We start from the raw sequence: 25933 nt of genomic DNA, 5'->3' as shown, positions 1-25933 counted from the left end.
AAAAATCATAATTTAATTTTAGGGACTAGATGGTCAAGCCATGATTTTTTTTTTTCAGGAAGAAAATTATTCGTGACAGAAAGGGTTAATGTAGTTCTGTAGTAGTAGACGTAGTTGTAGCTTTTTCAATATCTCTTTATTAAAATTAAGTGTTTCAAACAAAGAATTATTACATAACATATATAATGAAATTTTCACTCGCTGTTAAGTAACTACCTGGCAGATTAAAACCGTGTGCCGTAGCGAGACTCATACTCGGGATCTTTGCATTTCGCCCTCCGGCAGCCAGTTTTAATCTGCAAGCAAGCTTCACTAACTAATAACTATCCAAGGAAATGTGTTTTGTATGGTCTAATTTAGGTTTTCAGATAATATGCCGCAATTATGGAGAATAAATAAATAAATTAGCAATGGGTTAAAATAATACAGTTCCAGTAGAAAGTTCAGATATTGCAATAAAACACATAAAAACCCAGGAAGAAGAAACTGATCGAACTACAGTTGTAACAAAATCACGGCATCTGCATGTGAATCATATACAAACTGGAGCAACGCTACGACACTGAGTTCAGAACTTATCCTGTTCACATTCAGAGTAAAAGAAAGTACATGCCTGTATCCGTCGTCTACAGGAATCAATTAGAAGCCACTAACAAAAAGTGACATTAGTGTTGCGCACCGTAGTCCATGTCGAAGCACTTGAACAACGCGGACTGGTCAAGGACTTGTACCCTCAAGTCCAGATTCTTCAAATTTTTTGTGCTGCTTCTTTTTGCGTGTCACCGCACGCTCCAGTTGAAAACATCGAATACTGCGAATTTGCATGTGGTAACGAGAGGGGATCGTGTGTAACATACAGATCTTGCGCGGAGGAAGGAATTTCCAGTCCGCACCCGAATGTATGTGGGCTTTTTGAATTCGGTTGATTGACTGAAGAGGATGCGGACGGTATAACATTTGAGCTATCAGCCAGTTTTCCTGCACTGCCGTGTCGCTCGTTAAGACCCCTACACAAGCACAAATTTATCGGGCGACCGACCAACTGACCAACAGACCGACCGACCGACCAATTTCGTAGCAGCCTACACTCGATCCTCAGCCAATTACACCTCCACCGTGTTGTTATGACTTGTTTCTCTTACGTTCGTTGAGTTTATGTTCTACGGAATCCCGCTTAGTTTTAAACAGAAACAAAAGCAGGGGTTTGTCATTGCTGTTTTAAGTTTTAAATGTAAAAAAGCCACAAAAAGCGGAGATAGTGATGTGGGCAATGAAGTGGTAATGCAAGGAAAGAAAATCGCCCACGTTCTGTTACTTAAGCAGCTGGGATCCGATGACTGTCGTAATTATCTAAGAACGGATGAATCATGCATTTAGGATGAAAACAAGGGAGTACTCTCCTCGCTACGGTAAAGGCGAAAGTAATAGACGTCCTTATCCTCTGACGTGTGAAGCGGTACTAGACTAGAAGTATGTGCAGATAATTTATCTGTAGGTTTTGATGAATGAGTTTGCGAGTATGAAATTATTTGACATATATTACTGTATCGTTTGATTTCATTGGCTTATCCGTTTAAGTTATTTACATCGCCAAAAGACTGTAGACTTTGTACCTTACATAAATATTAACTTGTTACCTATGCCTGTTTGTGAGAAAACAGCTCTCTTAACAGTCGTAGAGACAGACACACAGATGGACTGACGGACAACAAAATGATCCTGTAAGGCTTCCGTTTTTAACTACGGAACCATCAAAACTGAGCAGTTTCTGTGCATTTTTGACCCTTGGATGCCCGAAAATATCCTTCCATATGTGATGGTCTGGTTACTGATGAAATCCCAATATTGACGTTTCATTAAAAATCACAAAATTACTGGAGAGACCCACTGTGGGCTGCACTTCCGTCACTCAGATGGAAACTTAGGACCTGTCACCATTGGCCATCCTGGTCTCCATGTCACAAAGATCAGAATGTTCGAACAATCATTCGGATTCCTTGCAGATAATATGATCAAGGACCGCCAACCCTATGGTATGGTCGTTGAATACATTGCTGTAAAGTAGGAACAGTTGAGGGCATATACTTTCCTTTCGGCAAGGTCGCATCAAAATTAGGAGTCATGTACCATCCTACCTCTGAGTCATATGTTGCAGGGCCATATTTCAACCACACACATGCTCTGATTGTGGTAAAGTGGACCATCTATAATCACATTGTATCGAAGGAAGTGTTGTTCAAATTCCACTTACCAATGCACCACATCCGGCAACATGACAATTCTGCCAGTGACGCGTGTGGCAGCGCTTATCGCGCTATCTCCAAGCCAACTGCATGGCCACCTAGATCAGCCCGATGCTTCTCCACAGTGTCCATCGGATGTCGCTGCCTTCAGTAAACTTGAGGATGTCAGCTTATGGTCATCTTCCTCGACCCACAACGAAACGGTGTCTCAACACCACGGTTCCTCGATGCATTTATTGTGCCTATTGTAGCCTTCGGATCCGAACGCCAGACCTTGTTGCCATCACGTGTTAGGGAAGAACACGTTCGCAAACAACGATCACCATGCCTATGCAAAAGTCGCACATTGGTCACTCAAGGGGACCAGTAACCTTCCCCCACCCCCACCCCCCACCTCCCCACGATGATGCTGATCCTGTCCAGCCAGAGGACACTGTCATCTACACTCAACTTCCTAGTTGCCGCTGTTGTCCAAATTAGTCTTTTTTTTTAAGATCTGAGAGGAGCGAAAATTACAATAAACTTTATAGTTTACCTATCTTTACACATAGAGTTGGTTCCATTTCTTCTGGTCTTGTTGTCTGATTCTTGAAATTCTCACATTTGAGGTCTTCATGTTGAATTGATCAAAATAAATTTTAATCCTTGTTGTTGCAGAAATTTGTTGTTACGTTAATTTATTTTGTCACATTTTAGTATATATTACATTCTTTTGATTTTTCACATTAACTAAGCCGAAATTATTTCTTAAAAAATACAAAAATACGCCCGATCACGTCAGACGCATGCTTACTGCTGTCTCATTCAGCGGAAATAACAATATTCCAAAGGGTTTGCAATTTTTCTTGACAAATGATTTGATAATTAATAATAGACATTTTAAGTGTGCCAAATAATTCATAACTTCAAATGTTTCCAAAAAATACATGTAACTGTAAATTCAGAACTATTACTTATCAATTATAACATCCAAAATAAAGTAATTCCTTTTGATGAATTTTTGCTTTAAATATAACATACTAGGTATAAAATTATATGAAAGTTTTCAGGAAAGGAGCTAGAAAATTTTGACCTAACCAAAATTCGAAAAATAATAGTGGTGTAGAGAACAACTGTTGGGGTAAAGTAGCACTAGAGCAGGCTGTCCCTTTATAACACTCACACACAGATTAAACCGATAGGGACTGCGACAAAAGCTTTGTTTGGCGGTTGCCCTGGCATCGTCGACTACTATGGATGTTTTCCCGTTGGATACATGGATTGAGACCACGGTCTTTCTGCAGTCGTCACACTTCAGAGAAGACCATATTGGTGGATCAGAGCCACCCACATAAGGTGCCTCACTACCGTCATGCACCGATACCCAGTAAAGCTTTGATCCACACTGTGAACACATGGTGGTGAATTTGTATCTACACCACCTCCCGCAGACCCATTGCCAGCACCACCACGCCACACATACAAGGTCACCAACATCAATACCAATACGGTTAAAAACGCAGTGAAGTTGCAACGCATGCACGAAATGCTCAGGACGTTGTAAGTTGTTATTCTTCTACAAGAGGTTATTCCGACTCTTTACGGATTCGAGTTCTTTTCCCCATTCAGCACACGCACAAGGTATATGGTGTGGCCCTCTATGTACAGGGAGGTATCCTGGTTATAGGTATGGTTTTCCTTTAATTTAACCAGAGTAATACCATCACACTATTTGCTCAATATATACATCCCATTGGGCTCGATATACGTACGTCAACAAACTACGTTCTACAAATAAAAATAGCGCAGTTATTTGCAGGACCATACGGCTGTTACGTCGTAGCAGTCGATTTCCTCTTTGCTCTCCATCAGAAGGAGCAGACACCTGGATACTAACCATGTCCAGCCTAATATACATTGGTGGAGGATTCTCACCTCATGGTGGTAGCCCTGGCCACACCCACCACACAAACTGTTTAACAAGTCGACTCGATCGGATTTAGGTTTCTGCAATTCTTCGGAGAGGTGGGACCTCCACGGTATATGTCCCTTGGGCTGTTCTGACCAATGCGCGTTCATCTCGGCGGTACACCTACTGCCACAACAAAATTGGCGGGTGCGAGGTCGCTGGCAGCACAGTATCTCTCTTGTTCATAACTCAGTTTCTCAACAACACATCTCTGCTGCACGAACATCCTGCAGGCAACATCTTCCTCGGTACCCCTCGACGCTGCTGTGGTGGATCACTTATATGAAGCCGGTGATCAAGAGGAAATTTATATCTTGCGGCGGAGATGCAGCGGCGTGGCACCTTGTCACCGCACTTTGTAAAGTCACTCCACTCCAACAAACTCACTATGCGAACTGTAGTAATGACCCTGCCATGTAGAACGTGTCGATGACTAGACCGTGACGGCGAAAACCGTTGGAGCACGTCCTCTTGACATACGGTGCTGGAATCTCAATTTAAAAAATTGCAGTAACGTTTGAGGCATTCACTAGCCACTACGTAATTACAACACCCTCTACCTGCAAGAGCTGCTTTTGCTGAACTGAAAGTGTGGTAAATAAGCTCGCACAAGGCTGAAATATATTCTACGCATATACAAGCACTGAAATATTGGGACATCACGTATCAGTTTCATAGAGTCCGGCCAAGATAGTTATGGTGCAACTTCCCATTCTCTTCAGTGTATAACTACGTGATGGAGTCATGATTTCCACGCGATTCTGACCGGTAGTGATGCTATTCTGTGCCACCGGTGTTTCTGGACGTAGTGTGGAGGGCAATTTGGTCGGTGCAGTGCTTCACCAGCGTTTGGCTAAAATTCGAACTTTGGGGCCTCTAATGGTTATTCAAGTAGCTTCCCAGCGAGCCTCGTGTTGCTGAAAGCACCATTTTACAGTCCTACCACAAAAAACAAATCACTGACTGTGCCAGAAATCGTCGCCGCACCCATTGGACAATGGTCGAATGTGTTAACTGCACGCTAAGGAAGCACTTCCCTCCCCCCCCTCCCGCGCGACATGTAATCATTCTGTCTGGAAAGTGGTGGCGTTGCGTGGTGAGCGAATTATTGCCTGTTGTGATTTTCAGTCTGAAGATTAGCATTATCGAACTAACCGAACTAACCTATCCTGAGCAAATTTTCTTCATTTCTTAATATCGACTGCCACGTACATCCATTTCTACCAGATTACTGTAATCATGCCGTACTCCCTCCATAATTTTTACCCCCTCCACACATTTATTTTCAGTAGCGAACTGACAATTCCTTAGCGTCAAGGATGTGTCCTAACAACCAATTCATTCTTTTATTCACGTTTCGCCATTAACCTTTGTTTCTCGAATTCGGTTGGGGAACTAATCATTAGTTATTCGATTTTCTACATCTACCTCGACATCTACATTTATATTCCGCAAGCCACCTGACAATGTGTCGTGGAGGGTACTTCTGCTGCCGGCAGCAGTGGCCGAGCGGATCTAGGCGCTTCAGTCTGGAACCGTGCGTCCGCTACTGTCACAGGTTCGAATCCTGCCTCGCGCATGGATGTGTGTGATGTTCTTAGGTTAGTTAGGTTTAAGTAGTTCTAAGTTCTAGGGGACAGATGATCTCAAACGTTAAGTCCCATAATGCTCAGAGCCATTTGTACTTCTGGTACCACTATTTCTTTTTACCTTCCCTCTTCCATTTGCGAATAGCGCGTGGAGAGAATGATTGTCGATAAACGATTATATTATCCATAATTTCTCGAATTTTCTTGTTGTGGCCAGTTAGTGATGCGTATGTGGAGGAAAGCAATATATTTTCCGTTCTCCCCGAAACCTGCTCTCTCTCTGAATTTGAATAGGAAACCAGTCCACGATGCACACCTGTCTGCCAGTCACGTCTTTTGAAAATCTGTGTAGCGCTCTCACGCCACCTGTGACAGAACACTGTGATCTTAGCTCGAGCTTTTGTCTCTCTTCTATTAGACGTAAGGTGCTCCCAGTGAGGTACAGTACTCACCCGTTTAATATCTTCTGCTCTGAGCGGTTTGTCGTCCACTTCTCTCTTACGTACGTGGCCACACTCCCGACAAAGAGCTTCCATTTATTAATCTGATAAAATTACGTGTTTCAGAGACATATTAATTCTGTGATAATAGATACTGTCCAAGGCCAGGATTCGATACCGAACCAGGAGCCTCTGTTTCGAATACTGTCCTTGGTACCAATTTTAATTCATTGTTTTGGGCTGTATTCATTATCACTTACATTTATATTAGATGTGGAGAAACTGTATTTTCTGTATTAGTTTTTTATTTCCTCTCTATTTGGGCAATCATCATAAATTATTTTTCTGCCCAACTAGCAAAACATATCTACTACTTTCAGTGTGTCATTTCCTAGTCCAATTCCTTCAGTATAGCTTGATATAGCTCAACTACGTCCCATTACTCTTATAAGCATGCATGTATAGGTATTTATTAGGTTATTCTCTCACACTTTAGTACACAACCTTTGTCTGAAACAGTTACGATATCCTACAATTTAAACGTCGCAGTCAATTTACTCAGTCAGGTTGCTTACATGTTTGTTCTGCCTGGTCAGACCAGTAATGCTCAGCATGCTGTCACGTCCTCCGCATTTACTGCTACCTATGCTTGTGCCATGCAGTCGGTGAAGTGGATCAGTAACTTCGCAGTTTTCCAGCATGTGCCTTTGTTGCTGTCACTTCGTGGGTATGAGTTGGGAAGACTACAGCATAATTTTATGTGGGAATAATGTTTCATACATTATGTGTATATTTGGCTAACTATTGACATAATCTGTGTCTTGCTGAAATGTAAGTCACCCAAAGATTTTCATATAAAACGAAAGCGATTGTGACGTAAAAAACAAATCTTTGACAGGAGCTATGATGGTTTTCTGCTAGCATTTACATTCTTCAGAGGTGGAGGCAAAAACTGTTGAAGTTCTGTATTGGTACTGAAGGATACAGTGAACATACAGTTGTACAGTATTATTCCATTCTTACTCTGTTATTCCGATGTAATACAACAGTCACATTTGGCCGCTCCATAAAACTGCCTGAAATTATCCCCGAGTTCCGCATCGATTTGTAAGCATTCGGCCACTTCATAGCCGGCCAGTGTGACCGAGCGGTTCTAGGCGCTACATCTGGAACCGCGCAACCACTACGGTCGCAGGTTCGAATCCTCCCTCGGGCGTGGATGTGTGTGATGTCCTTAGGTTAGTTAGGTTTAAGTAGTTGTAAGTTATAGGGGGCTGATGACCTCAGCAGTTAAGTCCCATAGTGCTCAGAGCCATTTGAACCCCTCCATAAAACTGCCTGAAATTATCCCCGATTTCCACATCGATTTTTAACTTTTACGGCTTTATCACTTCACGGTGTAGTTCAAGTGTAGCTGTTTAGCTTCTCTGTTGTAAATTATTCTCAGCTTCAGTAACAGGCACATTTGAAGTCGGAACCACATTCTCTTCTCAGTGACTCTTTGCAGAAGGCACTTCGGCACTTGCGCTGACAGTACTGACTCAACATCGACAAATGTAGCTTGCAAATACTTTACTAGCCACAGATGTGCGTATTTGTCCGAGGTGTCTCGGTACGGTACTGTTCTTGTGTATGGTGAAGGTGCCACAGACTGACTCACTGGGTTAGCGAAATATTTCAGTGCAGGGATGTCATGTTCTTACTTTTGTTCAGACCCACAGTCACCATCATGATTAGTTGGTTTACTCGTTGCTGAGTGTAGTGATCTCCTTTCTTCATTCGTTAAGTAACTGAATCTTCTAATAGACGTCTTCATCCACAATGACCTTCTGTTTAATTTTCTTCACTTCATCCTACCATCTACTTACTGCTCATCCTCGCGGTTTTCTGCCTTCGATTTTACTTTGAACGATAATGTTCTCTAAAGTAACCCCTTACTTTCTCAAAATGTGCGGTGCTAACTGGAACTGCCTTTGGATGACACGGGAAGATAAATTTCTTGAAACGCTATAGGGTCTCCTTGTTGGCCTAGGTTCGAGCAACACTCTCCGCCAACTCCGCCATCCAGAAAACATAACTCCAGCGCTTCTCACTAGCTTTAAAAGTCGAGAGGTCCAACAGTCACACAAGAACACAGGGTAAACCAATGATTCCACCAAGCGCATCCTCGTTGTTTTGAATGTTGACCTGTTCTACCTGATCGCAATGATGTTAACCATTGCATCTTGTCCAGGGACGATTTCTCGACTTATTCCTTTGTCACACTTTCCTGTGTCGTTGGTCGGAGGTGTACACAATCATTCTCTAGGTGCATATTCTTTAATAAATTACCATTATTTAAATAAAAAAGAATTTTAATATATCACGTTTTTTAAATAGGACTGAAAAATATCAAATTACTTCTTGTTGGCCCGCAACAGATAGTCTTCAGAATTAGGGAGTGAGAATTGTTAATCAGTATTACTCCTACAATACTAGTAAGATTTGAAACGGAGAACTTAGCTTGCGTAGAACAGACAATAGTAATGAGGCAACATATTAATGCATCAGTTAGTAAGTAGAGTAATGGTAATGGGGTGAATTTTCATCCATCAGTTATGTATTGCATCTGCCCTGAGATTTAAAACAATCTTAAAAATTTATTCATAGCTATTAAAAATCGAGTGCCAGAAATTTTCGGAACTATCGGTATGGGTATAGGAGCCTATACTGTCCAATGAGAGATTATTTTTTGCCTTTTAGTCTGTTCGAAACATGCAGTATAGTAAAAATTTATTTTTATTTTAAGAATTAATTTCTGTTTTTTAATGTTTTCAGTCGATTCCAAACATTCTGATGAGGTTTCAGAAGAAACATGCGTTAAATTAAGGTTTATTTAAATTTGTCTACGTCTGACTAAATCACTATATTGCTACTTCCAACGAATACCTGTCAAAAAGCAGTGAATGAAACATTAGAGAGATTCAGACTGATATAACAGATCCCTTTCCACAAAACATCCGTGTCTGGAACTGGAAGAAGGTGAAATCCCAGTCGTGCACGAACTACCCTTCCTACCAGAGAAGGAAGCTGGTTACTGCTGCACTATCCTCCAGTTCCGAGCTTCGCTCACTTTGAAGTAACAGTCATAAACAAAGTACCCTCTGCAACACACTAGACAAGGTAGTGCATTAATATTGCATTGTCATCCTGTTCTGACCTACGTTTAAAGCTTCAAGTCTCATGCATCGAGAAGTTAGTTTAAAATTGTTTGCAAAATTTATATCGAACAGAGAGATAATAAAAGGATAGCCATCTCCTCTCCACCCCTCTTTGCTGAAACGCATTCCGAGACTCCCCACCCAATACGCCTCTCCTGCAGAGCAGGTGAGATGCCAGGTGTTACTGAAATTATCAGCCCCCACGTCTATCGCACGGATCACAAAGGAAGTGAGTTACAGTGATTTAACAAAAGACATGGGTGACTTTCTAGTACCGTGATGGACCTCTTTTTGCCAGGTGTAGTGCAGCAACTCTACGTGGCATGGACGTAACAAGTCGTTGGATATCCGCAGCATAAATATTTAGCCACGCCACCAACATAGCCGTCCATAACTGTGAAAGTCCTGCCAGTGCAGGATACAGCCCACTAAATGACATCTCGAAAATGTCCCTTACGATTTATGTCAGGCGATTTGGGTGGTCAAACTATTCGCTAAAATTTTCCAGAATTATGTTAAAACCAATAGCTGTTGCCTGGTGTAATGACATCGTTGTTTGGGAGCAAGACTGATAAGTCGGTTCTTACTGGTATTAAGAAAAACGTGGAAGGAGCAATCCACCAATATAACTTTCTTTTCACACAATTTGTTTATTTAATAATGTATACACTCCTGGAAATTGAAATAAGAACACCGTGAATTCATTGTCCCAGGAAGGGGAAACTTTATTGACCTATTCCTGGGGTCAGATACATCACATGATCACACTGACAGAACCACAGGCACATAGACACAGGCTACAGAGCATGCACAATGTCGGCACTAGTACAGTGTATATCCACCTTTCGCAGAAATGCAGGCTGCTATTCTCCCATGGAGACGATCGTAGAGATGCTGGATGTAGTCCTGTGGAACGGCTTGCCATGCCATTTCCACCTGGCGCCTCAGTTGGACCAGCGTTCGTGCTGGACGTGCAGACCGCGTGAGACGACGCTTCATCCATTCCCAAACATGCTCAATGGGGGACAGATCCGGAGATCTTGCTGGCCAGGGTAGTTGACTTACACCTTCTAGAGCACGTTGGGTGGCACGGGTTACATGCGGACGTGCATTGTCCTGTTGGAACAGCAAGTTCCCTTGCCGGTCTAGGAATGGTAGAACGATGGGTTCGATGACGGTTTGGATGGACCGTGCACTATTCAGTGTCCCCTCGACGATCACCAGAGGTGTACGGCCAGTGTAGGAGATCGCTCCCCACACCACGATGCCGGGTGTTGGCCCTGTGTGCCTCGGTCGAATGCAGTCCTGATTGTGGCGCTCACCTGCACGGCGCCAAACACGTATACGACCATCATTGGCACCAAGGCAGAAACGACTCTCATCGCTGAAGACGACACGTCTCCATTCGTCCCTCCATTCACGCCTGTCGCGACACCACTGGAGGCGGGCTGAACGATGTTGGGGCGTGAGCGGAAGACGGCCTAACGGTGTGCGGGACTGTATCCCAGTTTCATGGAGACGGTTGAGAGTGGTCCTCGCCGATACCCCAGGAGCAACAGTGTCCCTAATTTGCTGGGAAGTGGCGGTGTGATCCCCTACGGCACTGCGTAGGATCCTACGGTCTTGGCGTGCATCCGTGCGTCGCTGCGGTCCGGTCCCAAGTCGACGGGCACGTGCACCTTCCGCCGCCCACTGGCGACAACATCGATGTACTGTGGAGACCTCACGCCCCACGTGTTGAGCAATTCGGCGGTACGTCCACCCGGCCTCCCGCATGCCCACTATACGCCCTAGCTCTAAGTCCGTCAACTGCACATACGGTTCACGTCCACGCTGTCGCGGCATGCTACCAGTGATAAAGACTGCGGTTGAGCTCCGTATGCCACGGCAAACTGGCTGACACTGGCGGCGGCGGTGCACAAATGCTGCGCAGCTAGCGCCATTCGACGGCCAACAGCGCGGTTCCTGGTGTGTCCGCTGTGCCGTGCGTGTGATCATTGCTTGTACAGCCCTCTCGCAGTGTCCGGAGCAAGTATGGTGGGTCTGACACACTGGTGTCAATGTGTTCTTTTTTCCATTTCCAGGAGTGTATGTATATAACCATAAATTTTGTTTTTTTACAAAATGAAGATATTTGGAAAATTCTTTTGATCTTAAATCTTAAGATCAATAAGCTTTCACAAAAGAAATCAAAACAGCAGACAATATGACAATGATTAAAAGACCGCCGCACCTGCAGCTCACCCATGAAACAGCGGTGTTTACTACAGCGCTGGACACTGTCTTATTAAATGCCCTTCTGCAACACATGAAAACTATATAAGCACCATTGACAACAGGAGTGATTCAATTACTCAAAACAGATGTAACTTTTATTATTTGATGGCTGTACGTCCAATGGTTCGGGGTTACGATACGAACCTGTACTTGAAGGTTAAGCAGATTAGGAATCAATATGACAATGATATCGCTTACTTCAAAGCAACCAACCTCCTAATTTCAATCGGCAACCAAAGTGCGAGTGGATCCCAGCCCGTCCCTTTTGACAATCGTATGTTGTCCAAAGACCTGGTGACAGTTGGCTGTTAATATTTTCAAAGTTAAACTGATTCTCAGTTATTAATACGCTCTTAAGGAACATCATAAAACTTTACAGTGGACACTTATTAGAAGAGAACTCACTCGGCGTAACCAGAAGATCCAGCTAAATACGCCAGTAATGACCAGGTCTTTCAAACATGTACAGCTTAGTAGAACAGGTTGTTCAAATTAAAACTAATGACTGAGAGATACAATTAGAATCAAAAACTTTAACCGGTTAACATCTAAATCTAACCACAAAGTAGCTGTTTTGTCGAAGGACAGCCTGTATTTTAGTACAATTGTTATTTCAGTATTTACGACCAAGAGCTGATTCATTAGAACATTAATGATCGGGCATAAACCAGAAAGCAAAGGAAATATAATAGCCGGAGAATTTTCAAACAACAGCTAGGGTCTTACAACAATACTACGTCACATATTTACGACCAAAGAGCCGACCAAGCAAAACTCTGAGCGTCGGGTGCAAACCAGAAAATAATAAGCTGGGCAGGAAGACAATGGCAGAAATCATAACGAGGATTACAGAATGCTACTCTCCTTTATCAGCAAGCAGTTACATGGATCCACGGTGCGTCGCAGCGTTACTGGCAAGGAAACTTCCCCATCGCACGTCCCTCAGATTTAGTTATAAGTTGGAATAGTGGATAGGCCTTGAAATACTGAACACAGATCAATCGAGAAAACAGGAAGAAGTTGTGTGGAACTATGAAAAAAAAGCAAAATATACAAACTGAGTAGCCCATGCGCAAGATACGCAACATCATGGACATGTGCGCTCAGGAGTACCGTAGTCCCGTGGTTAGCATGAGCAGCTGTAGAGCGGGAGGTCCTTGGTTCAAGTCTTCCCTCGCGTGAAGAGCTTAATGTTTTATTTTCAGACAGTTATCAAAGTTCAGACACTCACACATAATCAATGTTGGTCTCCAAATTTCCAGGACGTGTTCAGATTTGCTTGGACATATGCAGGATTTGACGGTCTACACACGAAAAAATTTGAAAACTTTAAAAACATATGTTTTGACAGAGGACAGGGAAAATTGTGCGACTGTGAAACTGTTACATTCATTTGTTGCAGTTTATGTGAAAAACTCTTACGTTTACTTCACCTTTTGGGAGTGATTATCACAGCCACAAGGAAATCTAAATCGGGCAAGGTAGAAGAATCCTATTACCCATTCGCCATGTGTGCAAGTTAGGTGGGTCGACAACATATTCCAGTCGTGTGACGCACATGCCGTCTCCAGTGTCGTATAGGATATATCAGACGTGTTTTCCTGTAAAGGGATTGGTTGACCTATGATCTTGCGATCAAATGTTTTCGGTTCTAATTCAGAGGCACGTCCTTTCGTCTACTAATCGCACGGTTTTGCGGTGCGGTCGCAAAACACAGACACTAAACTTATTACAGTGAACAGAGATGCCAATGAACGAACGGACAAACCATATCTTTGAGTAAATGAACTTTTCACTCGAGGGAAGACTTGAAACAAGAACCTCTCTTTCTGCAGCTGCTCACGCTAACCACGGGACCACGGCACTCCTGAGTGCAGATGTGTTTAATGTTGCCTATGTTGCCATTGGACTACTCAGCTGGTATATTTTGCTTATACTTTTTCATAGTTCCACACAACTTCTTCCTGCTTTCTCGATCGATCTGTGTTCAGTTTTGCAAGGCCTATCCACTGTGCCAACTTATAACTAAATCTGAGGCGGGTGCGATGGGGTTATGGTGGTGCCGATGAAAGCAAGGTAGAGGAGGACCGCCAGGCCACGAGCGGTCGTCCGACACGAATGTTGCAAACCACCCGACGGCATGTCGGCTTGGTGCTTGCAGTCGGCGCTGACAACTGTGAAGCACTCCGGTATCTTCGCTCTGCGCACGCCCTCCTTGCGCAGCTCGTGGCGTCGCCGCTCCGACCTCGTGACCACCTCTTGTCGCCAATCCCCAAACTTCGTGCCTCTAGCCCTGCGGGCAAGGAAAGATCTTCCAACGACACATCCTAGAGACACCAACACTTTCTCATAGATATTGGCAATGGGGCCGCAAGTGGGATAGTCGACCCTAACCTTGAGAAAGTGGCGCCAGACAGAACAATCTACTAACTTAATGGTGCCACCACTGAATGACTTCCACGAATGGCTGCAAAAAATCTCTAGGTGGCCCATGATCAGTTCCGTTGGGCCAGGGGACCTAGCCGATTTCATGTAAATGCCGGATATACCGTTATGGAGCCACCGCCAACTTGCACAGTGCCTTGTTGACAACCTGGCTCAATGGCTTCGTGAGGTTTGCACCCCACTGGAACCCTACCATCAGCTCTTACCAACCGAAATCGGGACTCATCTGACCATTCCAAGATTTTCCAGTCGGCAAGTATCCAACCGATATGTTCATGAGACCAGGAAAGGAGCTGCAGGTGATGTCTCGTCTGCTATCGTTGCCTGTTCAATCAAAATTTCACCTTATTGTCCTAAAGGATACGTCCGTCGTACTCCGACACTGATTTCTGCTTTTATTTCACGGAGTGTTGCTCCTTTGTTAGCACTGACAAATCTACGCAAACGCCGCTGTTCTCTGTCGTCAAGTGAAGGTCGTCGGCCACTGCGGTGTCCGTGGTGAGAGGAAATACCTGAAATGTGGTATTCTCGGCACACTCTTGAGGCTGTTGATGTAGGAATATTAAATTCCCTAACAATTACAGAAATGGAATGTCCTATGCGTCTAGCTCCAACTACCAGTCTTGTTTAAAGTTAAATTCCCGTCGTGCGGAAACCTTTTCACATGAATCAGCTGAGTATAAGTGATAGCTCCGCCAATGCACTGCCCCTTTACACCTTGTGTACTCCTTGCTACTACCATCTGAATATTAAGCTTATCGCTATCCCATTACTTTTGTCACCTGAGTGTAAGACTACAGTTTTAAAATATGAAATCGCTTGGTGATCGGGATGTTAGTTTTACATCAACTGCAGAATGTGTACGGAGCGGTTGGGCAGACAAGAACGCGCCTAATATAACGTGGCGATAAAGAAGCGCTATTCGAAGTTTTTGGACATTGTTTATCTAGCAAAGAACGTTCTCCATGGTAGTACGGAACAACTGACCGACATTTTGAACAGAAAACTTCAGAACAGTTTGCGTTAGGACGTTCAAAGTGCACGGTTGGCCGATAGGCACGGGTATTAGAATGGTTTGTATGGTTTGGTTTAGCGACGAATCCCACTTTCATTTGGATGACCTTAGGGGCCTGTGAATAGGCATTTCACCAGCGACATGTGACTACGTGGTGTTCAGTGGTCACGGAATACTCGGTGCGATATTCCTTCATGCCACGGTGGCTACCGAACGTTACGTGAAGATTTTGAAAGATAATTTCATTCCAGTTACCCAAAGTGGTTCTTATTTCAACAATATGTGGTTCATGCAAGACCCAGGTTGACCCTTTAGAGGCAGGAGAGTGTTTGATGTCCCGGAGCAGCACTTTGGGGACCGCATTCTGTCTCTGGGGTCCCTAGGGGCCACTGCCATGAGTCTGTATTGGTCGCCCTTTTCTCTGGATCTAAACACGTGCGACTCGTTTAGTGGGGCTATGTTAAAGACAAGGTGTACAGCAATAGCCCGAAAACCATTGCTGAGCTGAAAACAGATATCAGGAGGTGGAAATGGGCATTTGGCTTCATTGGCCGGGAGGCCGCTTGGGGGGAAGGTATGGCCGCCGTGGTGGTTGTCTAAGTACATCCGACACCACATTGGGCGACCTGCGCGCCGGATGGGAATGAAATGATGATGAAGACAACACAACACCCAGTCCCTAAGCGGAGAAAATTCACTGACCCAGCCGAGAATCTAATCCGGGACCGTAGGATGGCAATCTGTCACGTTGAACACTTTCTTCTTTTTTTTTCTTTTCATTTTGTTCGTTGTTGATCGTTGTGTTATGGTGGCTGCGGACGTCACATGACTTCCGATGAAGTTCGTTTGTTGATCCTTTCACTCAGTTTTTTATTACAGAGGCCCACCAGCTCTCTGACCGAACACGCTCAGCTGTCGTGCCAGCATCCACTCAGTTATTGTGGCGCACAGCTATCAGGAGATCATCGACAGCGTCGGGGTTGCGGCACCTCAGCGTGTCATGCGGAATTTCGTGTTCCTCTGCGCCACATCATCTCCAATAATGGAAGGCATAATCTAAAAGCGAATGTAAATACCGCTACAGTTCTTTTATTTAACACGTGACCGGTTTCGGACTCTTATACGCCCACTTCAGGAGTCATAACTTGTGCTATGACGAAGAGCGCCGCGGTGGACGTGTAGGAAACGCAGTATACTACCAACGAGCGCAGAGTATGGAGGTAGGGCTCGCAGAACCGAGTCATGACACCTACTGATTAGCGTATAACAGCCCGATACCGGTCGCGTGTTAAATAGAAGAACGTCACAACTGTACTGGTGTTTTTAACCTCTGGTATAATGCTCATATGCGAATGTTCCTCCGACAGGATTGTTTGTTGTTAAATCCGAATATCTGTCGTGACGTTTTGATGTTGATAAAATGTGTGCATGCCGTAGTTTGTGACTAATTTACGTTTTTCTCCATTCCACTCATGCTCATAAATTAAGGATAATTGCAGGAAGTGGTACTATACAAAGCTGATGCTAATAGCACAGTCACATAGGAATCACACACGACACAGATCTGCAAGTCCACGGTATTGGTGATAAGTTGACAAAACCGTCCCGAAAGGCATGTGCTACAAAACGCGACTGTTTCCTGCGCATGTAACCTGACATCAATGTAGGATATGATCACCATACACACGTACGCAAGCCGCACAACGGGTTGGCATTGTCTGGATCACGTGGTCGAGAAACTGCTGGGGTGTAGCCTCCAGTCTTGCACCAGTCACTGTGGGAATTCTTCAAGAGTAGTAGAGGATTGAAGACACGCAGCGATACATCGACCGAGAGCACGCCAGACGTGCTCGATTGGATTTAGGCCCGGAGAACATGCAGGCCATTCTATTCGCCTGATAACATCTGCTTCAAGGGACTCCTCCACGATGGCTGCTCGGTGGGGCCGTGCGTTATCATCTATCAGGAGAAAGGTAGGACCCACTGCATCCCTGAAAAGATGGACCTAGTGTTGCAAAATGACCTGACCTGTTACAGTTCCTCTGTGAAAGGCATGCGGGGGTGTACGTGCACCAACCATAATCCCACCCCACACCATTAAACGACGACCTCCATACAGGTCCCTTTCAAGGACAGTAAGGTTCAAATGTATCTGAACACTACGGGACTTAACATCTGAAGGCATCAGTCCCATAGACCTTAGAACTGCTTAAACCTAACTAACCTAATGATATCACACACATTCATTCCCGAGGGAGGATTAGAACCTCCGACCGTACCGGTCTCCCAGACTGACGCACCTAGAACCGCTCAGCCACACCGGACGGCCGGCGTACATTAAAGGGTTGGTATCTCGTTCCTCATTCACGCCAGATGAAAATTCGGGGAGAATCACTGCTCATACTATCCCTGGACTCGTCTGTGAACATAAGTTGGGACCACTGTTCCAATGACCATGTACTGTGTTCTAGACATCAGGCTTCGAGGGCTCTCCTGTCACCAGAGGTCCTTGGAAAGCACCTTGCAGGTCTCCAGGCGAATAAACCATGTCTGTTCAGTCATCTGTACACTGTGTGTCTGGAGACAGCTGTTCCAGTGGCTGCGATAAGATCTCGAGCAAGGCTACCTGCAGTACGCCGTGGCCCTCTGCGTGCACTGATGGTGAGATATCGGTCTTCTTGTGGTGTTTTACACTGTGGAAATCCCGTACTGTAGCGCCTAGACTCGTTTCCTGTCTGCTGGAATCGTTTCCATAATCTAGAGATGACACTTTGTGGCACTCGGTGGGCCTGTGCTGCGACCTGCTGTGTTTGACCAGCCGCCAGTCGCCCTAGTATTCTGCCCCTCATAACATCATCAATAAGTGTTCTTCGAGCCAATTTCAACACACAGTCACCATTAGCACTTCTGTAAACGTCTGCACGCTTACTCTCTACACCGTACTCTGTCATGCATGAACACACGTCTGCGTATGTGAACTGCTGTCAGTCATGAGACTGGTTTGATGCAGCTCTCCATGCTACTCTATCGTGTGCAAGGTTCTTCATCTCCTAGTACCTGCTTCTACCTACATCCTTCTGAATCTGCTTGGTGTATTCATCTCTTGGTCTCCCTCGACGATTTTTACCCTCCACGCTACCCTCCAGTGCTAAGTTTGTGATCCCTTCATGCCTCAGAACATGTCCTACCAACCGGTCCCTTCTTCTCGCCAAGTTGTGCCACAAACTCCTCTTCTCCCCAATTCTATTCTGCGCCTCTTCATTAGCTATGTGATCAGTCTAATCTTCAGCATTCTTCTGTAGCACCACATTTCGAAAGCTTCCATTCTCTCCTTGTCCAAACTATTTACCGTCCATGTTTCACTTCCATTCATGGCTACACTCCATACAAATACTTTCAGAAACGACTTCCTGTCACTTAAATCTATACTCGATGTTAACAAATTTCTGTACTTCTTTCGTTCCCATTGCCAGTCTACATTTAATATCCTCTCTACTTCGACCATCCTCAGTTATTTTGCTCCCCAAATAGCAAAACTCCTTTACTGCTTTAAGTTTTTCAGTTCGTAATCTAATACCCTCAGCATCACCCGACTTCATTCGACTACGTTCCATTAACCTCGTGTGGCTTTTGTTGATGTTCATCTCATATACTCCTTTCAAGACACTGTCCATTCCGTTCTCCTTGGATTTTAATACCTACTCCAAACTTTTCTTTTGTTTCGTTTATTGCTTGCTCAGTATACAGATTGAATAACATCGGGGAGAGGCTACAACCCTGTCGCACTCTGTTCCCAACCACTGCTTCCCTTTCATGCCCCTCAACTCTTATAACTGCCATTTGGTTTCTATACTAATTGTAAATAACCTTTCGCACCCTATATTTTACCCCTGCCACCTTCAGAATTTTAAAGAGAGTATTCCAGTCAACATTGTCAAAAGCTTTCTCTAAGTCTACAAATGCTAGAAATGTAGGTTTGCCTTTCGTTAATCCAGCTTCTAAGAGAAGTCGTAGGGTCAGTATTGCCTCACGTGTTCCAGTATTCCTACGGAATCCAAACTGATTTTCCCCTAGGTCGGCTTCTACTAGTTTTTTCATTCGTCTGTAAAGAATTCGAGTTAGAATTTTGCAGTAATTAGCACTCTGTAAATGTAACTACGAGGGTGGCACAGACAATAGTCTGCAGACAGGTACTACAAGCCACGCTAGCTGACATGGGCTGCACTCTCCGTATATGTGGCATTGACCGACACATTACTTGGCGGGAGGTGAGGGGCCGAATGCGAAATTGGGCGCCCGTCCGGAGACTCCAAAGGGGCGGTCCCGCGCCGCGGGTGTCGCGGTGCCCGGTGCGCATGCGCGCGGCGGCCCTTCTGCGAGGGACGCGCAGGGCTGCGCTCCGCTGCCGGTGTCAGTACAGCGGGCGCTCCGCGACCACCCGGAGGCTGTGACGCTCCATCTGCTGCCCCCTTTCAGCCGGCCGGCAGACCTCGCGCGACGCCGACGCTGCGCCGGCTCCCGGCTCACCTGCCGAGGCAACCTACCGGCCCACCCCGAGCGCAAGCACCGCCACCTCGTCCCCGGCGTCAGCGCGGATTCCTCCACACGTGACGCGCCAGACTGACAAGTGCCATTAGGCGGTCGGCCGCTGTCGGCGGCATGACAAACGCGAAATGATCACCGCGCGAAGCAGTCAGCGAACCGAGTAACGCACCCACTGATCCGATGGCGTCCTTCTGCTCCAAGCAGCAGTGGTGCGTTTTTTTCGTGTGCGCCTTCATTGGAGTTGTACCGAGAGGTAAGTTACTGTAGCTGTCTTTGTAGGTGGAACGATGCATTGCCATCTGAAGGGGCTATGCCTTACCTCGACGTTCATCTACATCTGAAACACTGATTTTGCTGTTTCTTAACCTAAGAACACGTTCACTCTGATATACTAGATTTATTCATTAAAATCAAATGTCACGAAATAATTACGGAATTTTCAGTACGCGCAAAAATTTCCTTATGGGCTGGGTGTTCAGTCTCTCCGCAGTGCCGTATGATAGTTAGCCGCACGTGGTGTCTGGCGCAGTGAATATACCGAAATGAAACTCAGTGAAATACAAGTCATTGTCGAATTAAGTCGGGTGATGCTGAGCGAATTACATTAGGAAATGAGACACTTAAAGTAGTAAAGGAGTTTTGCTATTTGGGGAGCAAAATACCTGATAATGGTAGAAGTAGAGAAGATTTAAAATTTAGGCTGGCAATGGCAAGGAAAGCGTTTCTGAAGAAGAGAAATTTGTTAACATCGAGTATAGATTTAAGTGCCAGGAAGTCGTTTCTGAAAGTATTTGTATGGAGTGTAGCCACGTATGGAAGTGAAACATGGACAATAAATAGTTTGGACAAGAAGAGAATAGAAGCTTTCGAAATGTGGTGCTACAGAAGAATGCTGAAGATTAGATGGGTAGGTCACATAACTAATGATGAAGTATTGAACAGAATTGGGGAGAAGTGAAGTTTGTGGCGCAACGTGACAAGAAGAAGGGACCGGTTGATAGGACATGCTCTGAGGCATCAAGGGATCACAAATTTAGCATTGGAGGGCAGCGTGGAGAGTAAAAATCGTAGAGGGAGACCAAGAGATGAATACACCAAGCAGATTCAGAAGGATGAGGGTTGCAGTAAGTACTGGGAGATGAAGAAGCTTGCATAGAGTAGGGTAGCATGGAGAGCAGCATCGAACCAGTCTCAGGACTGAAGACCACAACAACAACAACAATTGCTTGAATATTCATTTTTAGTTACAAATTTTCACCTTAAAAGATAAAAGTGCCCCCCCCCCCCCCCCCCCCCCCCCGTTGTTGAATACACAATTCAATTCGTCTAACCATGCATCCAAACACAAGCTGTAACATTTCCTCTGTAACAGAAGCAGTGCAAGTGGATATTGCAGTTTTCAATTCATCGATGGATTTTGGACGTTTTTTTTTAGACAGTTGCTTTCGCTGCGCTCCAGAAGAAGAAGTCAGGCGGTGTTAGGTCAGACGATCGTGGAGGCCAAAGTCCGTGTGAAATAATGCGATCACGACAGACATCAGCAAGCAGTGACATTGAAACGCTAGTTGTATGCTCGGTTGCACCATCGTGTTGAAAATAACCGTTCAGTGTTTCAATTAACACAAGTTCTCTTTTGAATGGGTACATAATATCACTGCAGTATCGCTGTGCGTTTATTGTTTCGCTGAAAAACCCAGGCAGGCGAACAATCCTACGTCACGCACGGCTAACAATCATACGGCACTATGGAGAGATTTTTTTAACTCCCCTTATTTGTATCTTGTTTTGTGAGACAGTGCAAGCCAAAGCTACTCGGTGATAGAAAGATTTGACAGAATGTTGATTAGAGAATTTGCAGACAAAAGAAACTACGATTAAATAAAACACAATACGATCAAGTAGCACAGACAATAGTTTCCAACTACCGCGAGTAACTTCTGTACGGAATAGGAATATGCCACAAGGAGCCCTCTCGATTGTATTTTCGTCCTCGGAGTTTACTACTCAACATCTTACAGTCCTGTTGGAAAGTTGTAGAAAATAAACGTGCTGAATACTGTTCGCTTCCTTGTGCAGTCCTTAAAGAGGTGTTATCGAAGTGCAAAGCATTTTTTCATCTATTATTGACTGAATGAATGCTACAGTTTCTTTCTAATAAGTCAATTTACCAGCAACAAATATGGATGTGTGTGCAGGGTTGGCATAGTTACAATTGAGATACCTAAGCAGCAATATGCAAGAAACACACAGGGTGTACGTATTAAGAAGCTTCCTGTGCATATCGCTTCCAGTGCTTTTCGTGTTGCCTGTTACAAGGGTTACATCATGCGTCGAAGTTTCCCTTTTGTTACAAAGCCTTGACCACAAGTTGTAACTGAAATTTCGACATTTCGTTATACCTTTTAAGCAAGCCTGCTCAGTACACGCCCATCGTCGAAACTCAAATTTGATACGAGCTTCAAACTGATATTATCTACGTAATTAAACACAAACATAATCAGTGACTTAAAGGTTTCGAACGACACGTCGAAGTTTCTTTGCGTTTTGCCTTCTCCACTCGACAAAACTCGGCCGACTGATGGCTTTAATAAAGGATCGCTTAGTTTAAATAGAAAAGTCAGGCGATGAAATGCTCCTTGTTTCGCTCCAACAAGTCCATACTGCCTCCTACGTTACATCACATAGACAGTCGCCTTATATTTCTTGGTCTCACGCTATAGCGCGTTTATTCGCAAAACAAACTCATGACTTACTAAGAATTCGATACTGTTTCGAGACTACAGTTCTTCTCGTGGCGATAATGTTAGAGGAGTGAATTTGAGAAGCAGGCTCGAAATTATCTCACTCTTAAAGAGGGAGTATAAAAGTAATTTTCATTTCGTCTCTGATGCTGCTGATATGTGTGTGTGTCAATCTTTTTAAGAGCTAATAAAGGCATAGCACATTACTTGGTGTCTTGAGATAGCTGGTGACCAACCCTTTCCCAATCTCACGTGACAGAACCGAGTGAAAACAATCTTTATTCATAATTCCCTCAACATTTTCCGTCATCACCAGGTTCGATGTACATGATCACAGTTTTTCATGCCTGGTAAAGTTCTATTAGCCGTTTAACTGCATCATCATGTAATTAAAATTCGGAAATGTTAGAGCATTCATCATTATTAACCATGACATGAAGTCGGATTGAACTTCGGAGGAGACATGTGACTATGATAGCTAAATAAACCGGAAAATTCATACTCCTGTTCATATGTTATTCTTACATGAAAGGGACCACGACTGTGAATTATAAAATGTATCTTTGATCCTTCCTAAAACAGTAGCCCAAAACGTAATTTTATTGACAACATCACGCGCTGACAAGAGTGTTCCCCACCTCAACAGAGAAGTTCTTCAAAGTGACACATATATTTTATTTGGTCCACTTCTATCAGTTCCTCAATGGGTGTCACACAAGAAATTCAAAGGTTGTCATTGCATTCATTCATAGGTCGTACGATGCTTTCCATAGCCTCTTCTTTCAACTCCTGAAAGGATTTATGTATGTGAAAAATGTCGAGCAGCACATTATCTGCAGTGCACGAATGGACGATGAACGGTAACTACTCCTGTCACTAATGAAGTAAATCATTTGGTGCGCCGGAGTAAGGTAAGATTATTCAACCGCCAACAGGACAACACCAATGCGTTGTTCAAATTAACTACTGTACTCAGGCTTCTGCGCTCATTAGGCAGCACACGGCGACTTATACACGCGGCGCTCGGGGACCACAGCACAGCTACGACACCTGAGGATGGGCTTATAACAGTCCGAAACCGGTCGTGTGAAAGTAAAGAAATTTATAACTGAAGCCGTGTTTTCAACCTCAGCTACTGTACTTAAGACATATTTACCTTTTCTTTTATTTCTATATTCTACTTCTAACTCTATAATACGTGTCAGGGCGTAGATTCCACTGTGCCAACGGTCCTTCACATAACCTCTCACAAAGTATTGTTAACTTGTTTTCATATACAGGCTTCTATCGCAACGGAACCCAGGGATTTGAAGTATAGCGGCAAATCACACTCTGTCAAACGAGTTTTTCGAATCCTTTACGGATTCACGAGATACTGCGGGTTTTCGTTCAAGCGCCTGTCATTTCCACTCTTACACCCCTCCGCGAGGCAAATAAGGCTGTGATCGATTACGCTGCTTTTCTCAATACATTTTCTACGTCTGTGAACCCAAAGCAGAACTGTATTCCACAAACGCTGTATAAATGTCTTGTAAACACTTTCCTCCACTGACGTCCCACAAATGTTCCGAAGCCTACCATTACCTTACCCCCTCCGATACCTGTGTTTGTTCATCTCCATACCGTAGCCCAAACTCATTTCTGTTTGCATCATACGATGGCCGTTGTGAAACTCCAAACCTGTAGTGGAAGGCTGCTATGAATCGGCGTTTCTCTCGCAGAATTTCCGGATAAAACTGTGTGTTACGGGATTGTCTATGGTATAAGAAGTCGTCACATATAATTCTCTCATCAGACATATTAAAGAGCTGTAATTATAAACTTTTTCGACATGCGCACCACAAAAACTAAGACAAACAATGTATTTTACGAAAGGCGCAGAACTTCGTGACGGTATTCAAAGATGTGACAATTATGGTGTAAAATTGAGCGGCTAAAGAACAATTACACGATTAATTGAGATAGATCGTTCTCACTATTGCCAACTAAAGAAATTATTAGACAGGGGATAAATGTCAAAGCTAGAGTAGCAGCTCCAGAAATACGTCGCCCTAGTAGTAAGGCTCTTTTATGGACCAGAACTACAAATCGTGGAGAAATGTGCCGCTTATGCATAGACAGAACGTATCTCCACGTGTTTTGAAACAACTAAGGAATCACGGAAAAACAAAAACAATGACGATAGTAACCAAAATTTTCAGCCACACGTCCTAGTAAAACTAAAGATTGAATACGTCCACTCTGGAGTAAGAGGGAGATATAGGACGGGATAATTAAAATGATAGGCCTTACAAGAGACGCATAGGCTCTGTGCAGTGGCCAAAATGTATTGTAGCTACCCGTGTTCCCTTATTAAACCGATCAGACACTGACGTAACGCATGTGTCTTCGGGAAAAACAGAAGAGCAAAAAAGTGGTTCAAATGGCTCTGAGCACTATGGGACTCAACTGCTGCGGTCATTAGTCCCCTAGAACTTAGAACTACTTAAACCTAACTAACCTAACTACATCACACACATCCATGCCCGAGGCAGGATTCGAACCTGCGACCGTAGCAATCGCACGGTTCCGGACTGCGCGCCTAGAACCGCGAGACCACCGCGCCCGGCAGCAGAAGAGCAAACTGTGGTCTTGATAGACCTTGCAAGTTTGTTTCGCTCGTTTGATTTTTTCATTTTTATTTCTTTCAGAGCTCCATGTATCAATCATGCATTAGCTTCAAAATTCTGAGAACTGATTTCACTGTGAAAGGATTGTCTAAAAGTTTTAAGGAAACAACAGACTTACAGATGTGTTCGTCATCCTTTTAACTACCGTTTAATTAACAGGCCATCATCAGTCACAAAATCGACACACCCGATCGACATATTAATCGTGCTCGATTAAATGGGCGGGAATTTTTTGTGACTTCACGTACCTGAAATTCGACAATTATCCTGCATGTATGATGCTCTCAGTAACCGTAAATTTCTTTATTATATTATTGGGTATCATTATGGTAACTTTACCCGCCACTGTCAAGATGTTTCAAAACAACACTTACATAATAATTACGCATTAGGTACGATAGGAAAAAAGGAACCTATTCAGATAATTTGTGTCTAGATTCCGCATGCATTAGGTATCTCTTGAAGGAAGTTATGTCCTAACAGACAGAAACACTATCTATTTACAAGCGGGCAATCCAATGATTGTTACTCCTTATCGGAAGTTTCATAATTACGGCACTGGCTGACTGTTTAACAACAGAGAGGTATGAGCGTCATTTGCAACGTAAGCTGCAGCTGAGGAAGACTACACATGGTTCGGTGAGAAACTCACAAGTTGAGAGACAGACTTCTTTTATAGGCAACCATGTTTCAGTTTCACACTGATTGTTTGCTACGTGCAAATGATAGCAATAGCAGACATCACTGTCACAAACTAGTTACTTTTGTGAGGTCTGGTTTGAGCTATGCTCCAGATGACTGGATGTGTTATGTTTAACAAA

General features: G+C 44.1%; 1 protein-coding gene across 1 annotated transcript in view; it reads left to right on the top strand.

Annotated features, from left to right (window-relative positions):
- Window positions 1-19567: 19567 nt before the first annotated feature.
- The window catches only part of LOC126278105 (uncharacterized), a 1197991-nt gene continuing 1191625 nt past the window's right edge, over window positions 19568-25933 (top strand). Inside the window, exon 1 of the mRNA XM_049977982.1 lies at window positions 19568-19955. Coding sequence (XP_049833939.1) covers window positions 19883-19955 — 73 coding nt within the window. The 5' untranslated portion in view covers window positions 19568-19882. The remainder of the gene's footprint in view (window positions 19956-25933) is intronic.

This window comes from Schistocerca gregaria, chromosome 6 (assembly GCF_023897955.1).
Source record: "Schistocerca gregaria isolate iqSchGreg1 chromosome 6, iqSchGreg1.2, whole genome shotgun sequence".
Lineage (NCBI taxonomy): Eukaryota > Metazoa > Arthropoda > Insecta > Orthoptera > Acrididae > Schistocerca > Schistocerca gregaria.
Note: the sequence above shows the minus strand (reverse complement) of the source record. Positions and strands in the feature narration are given on the sequence as shown.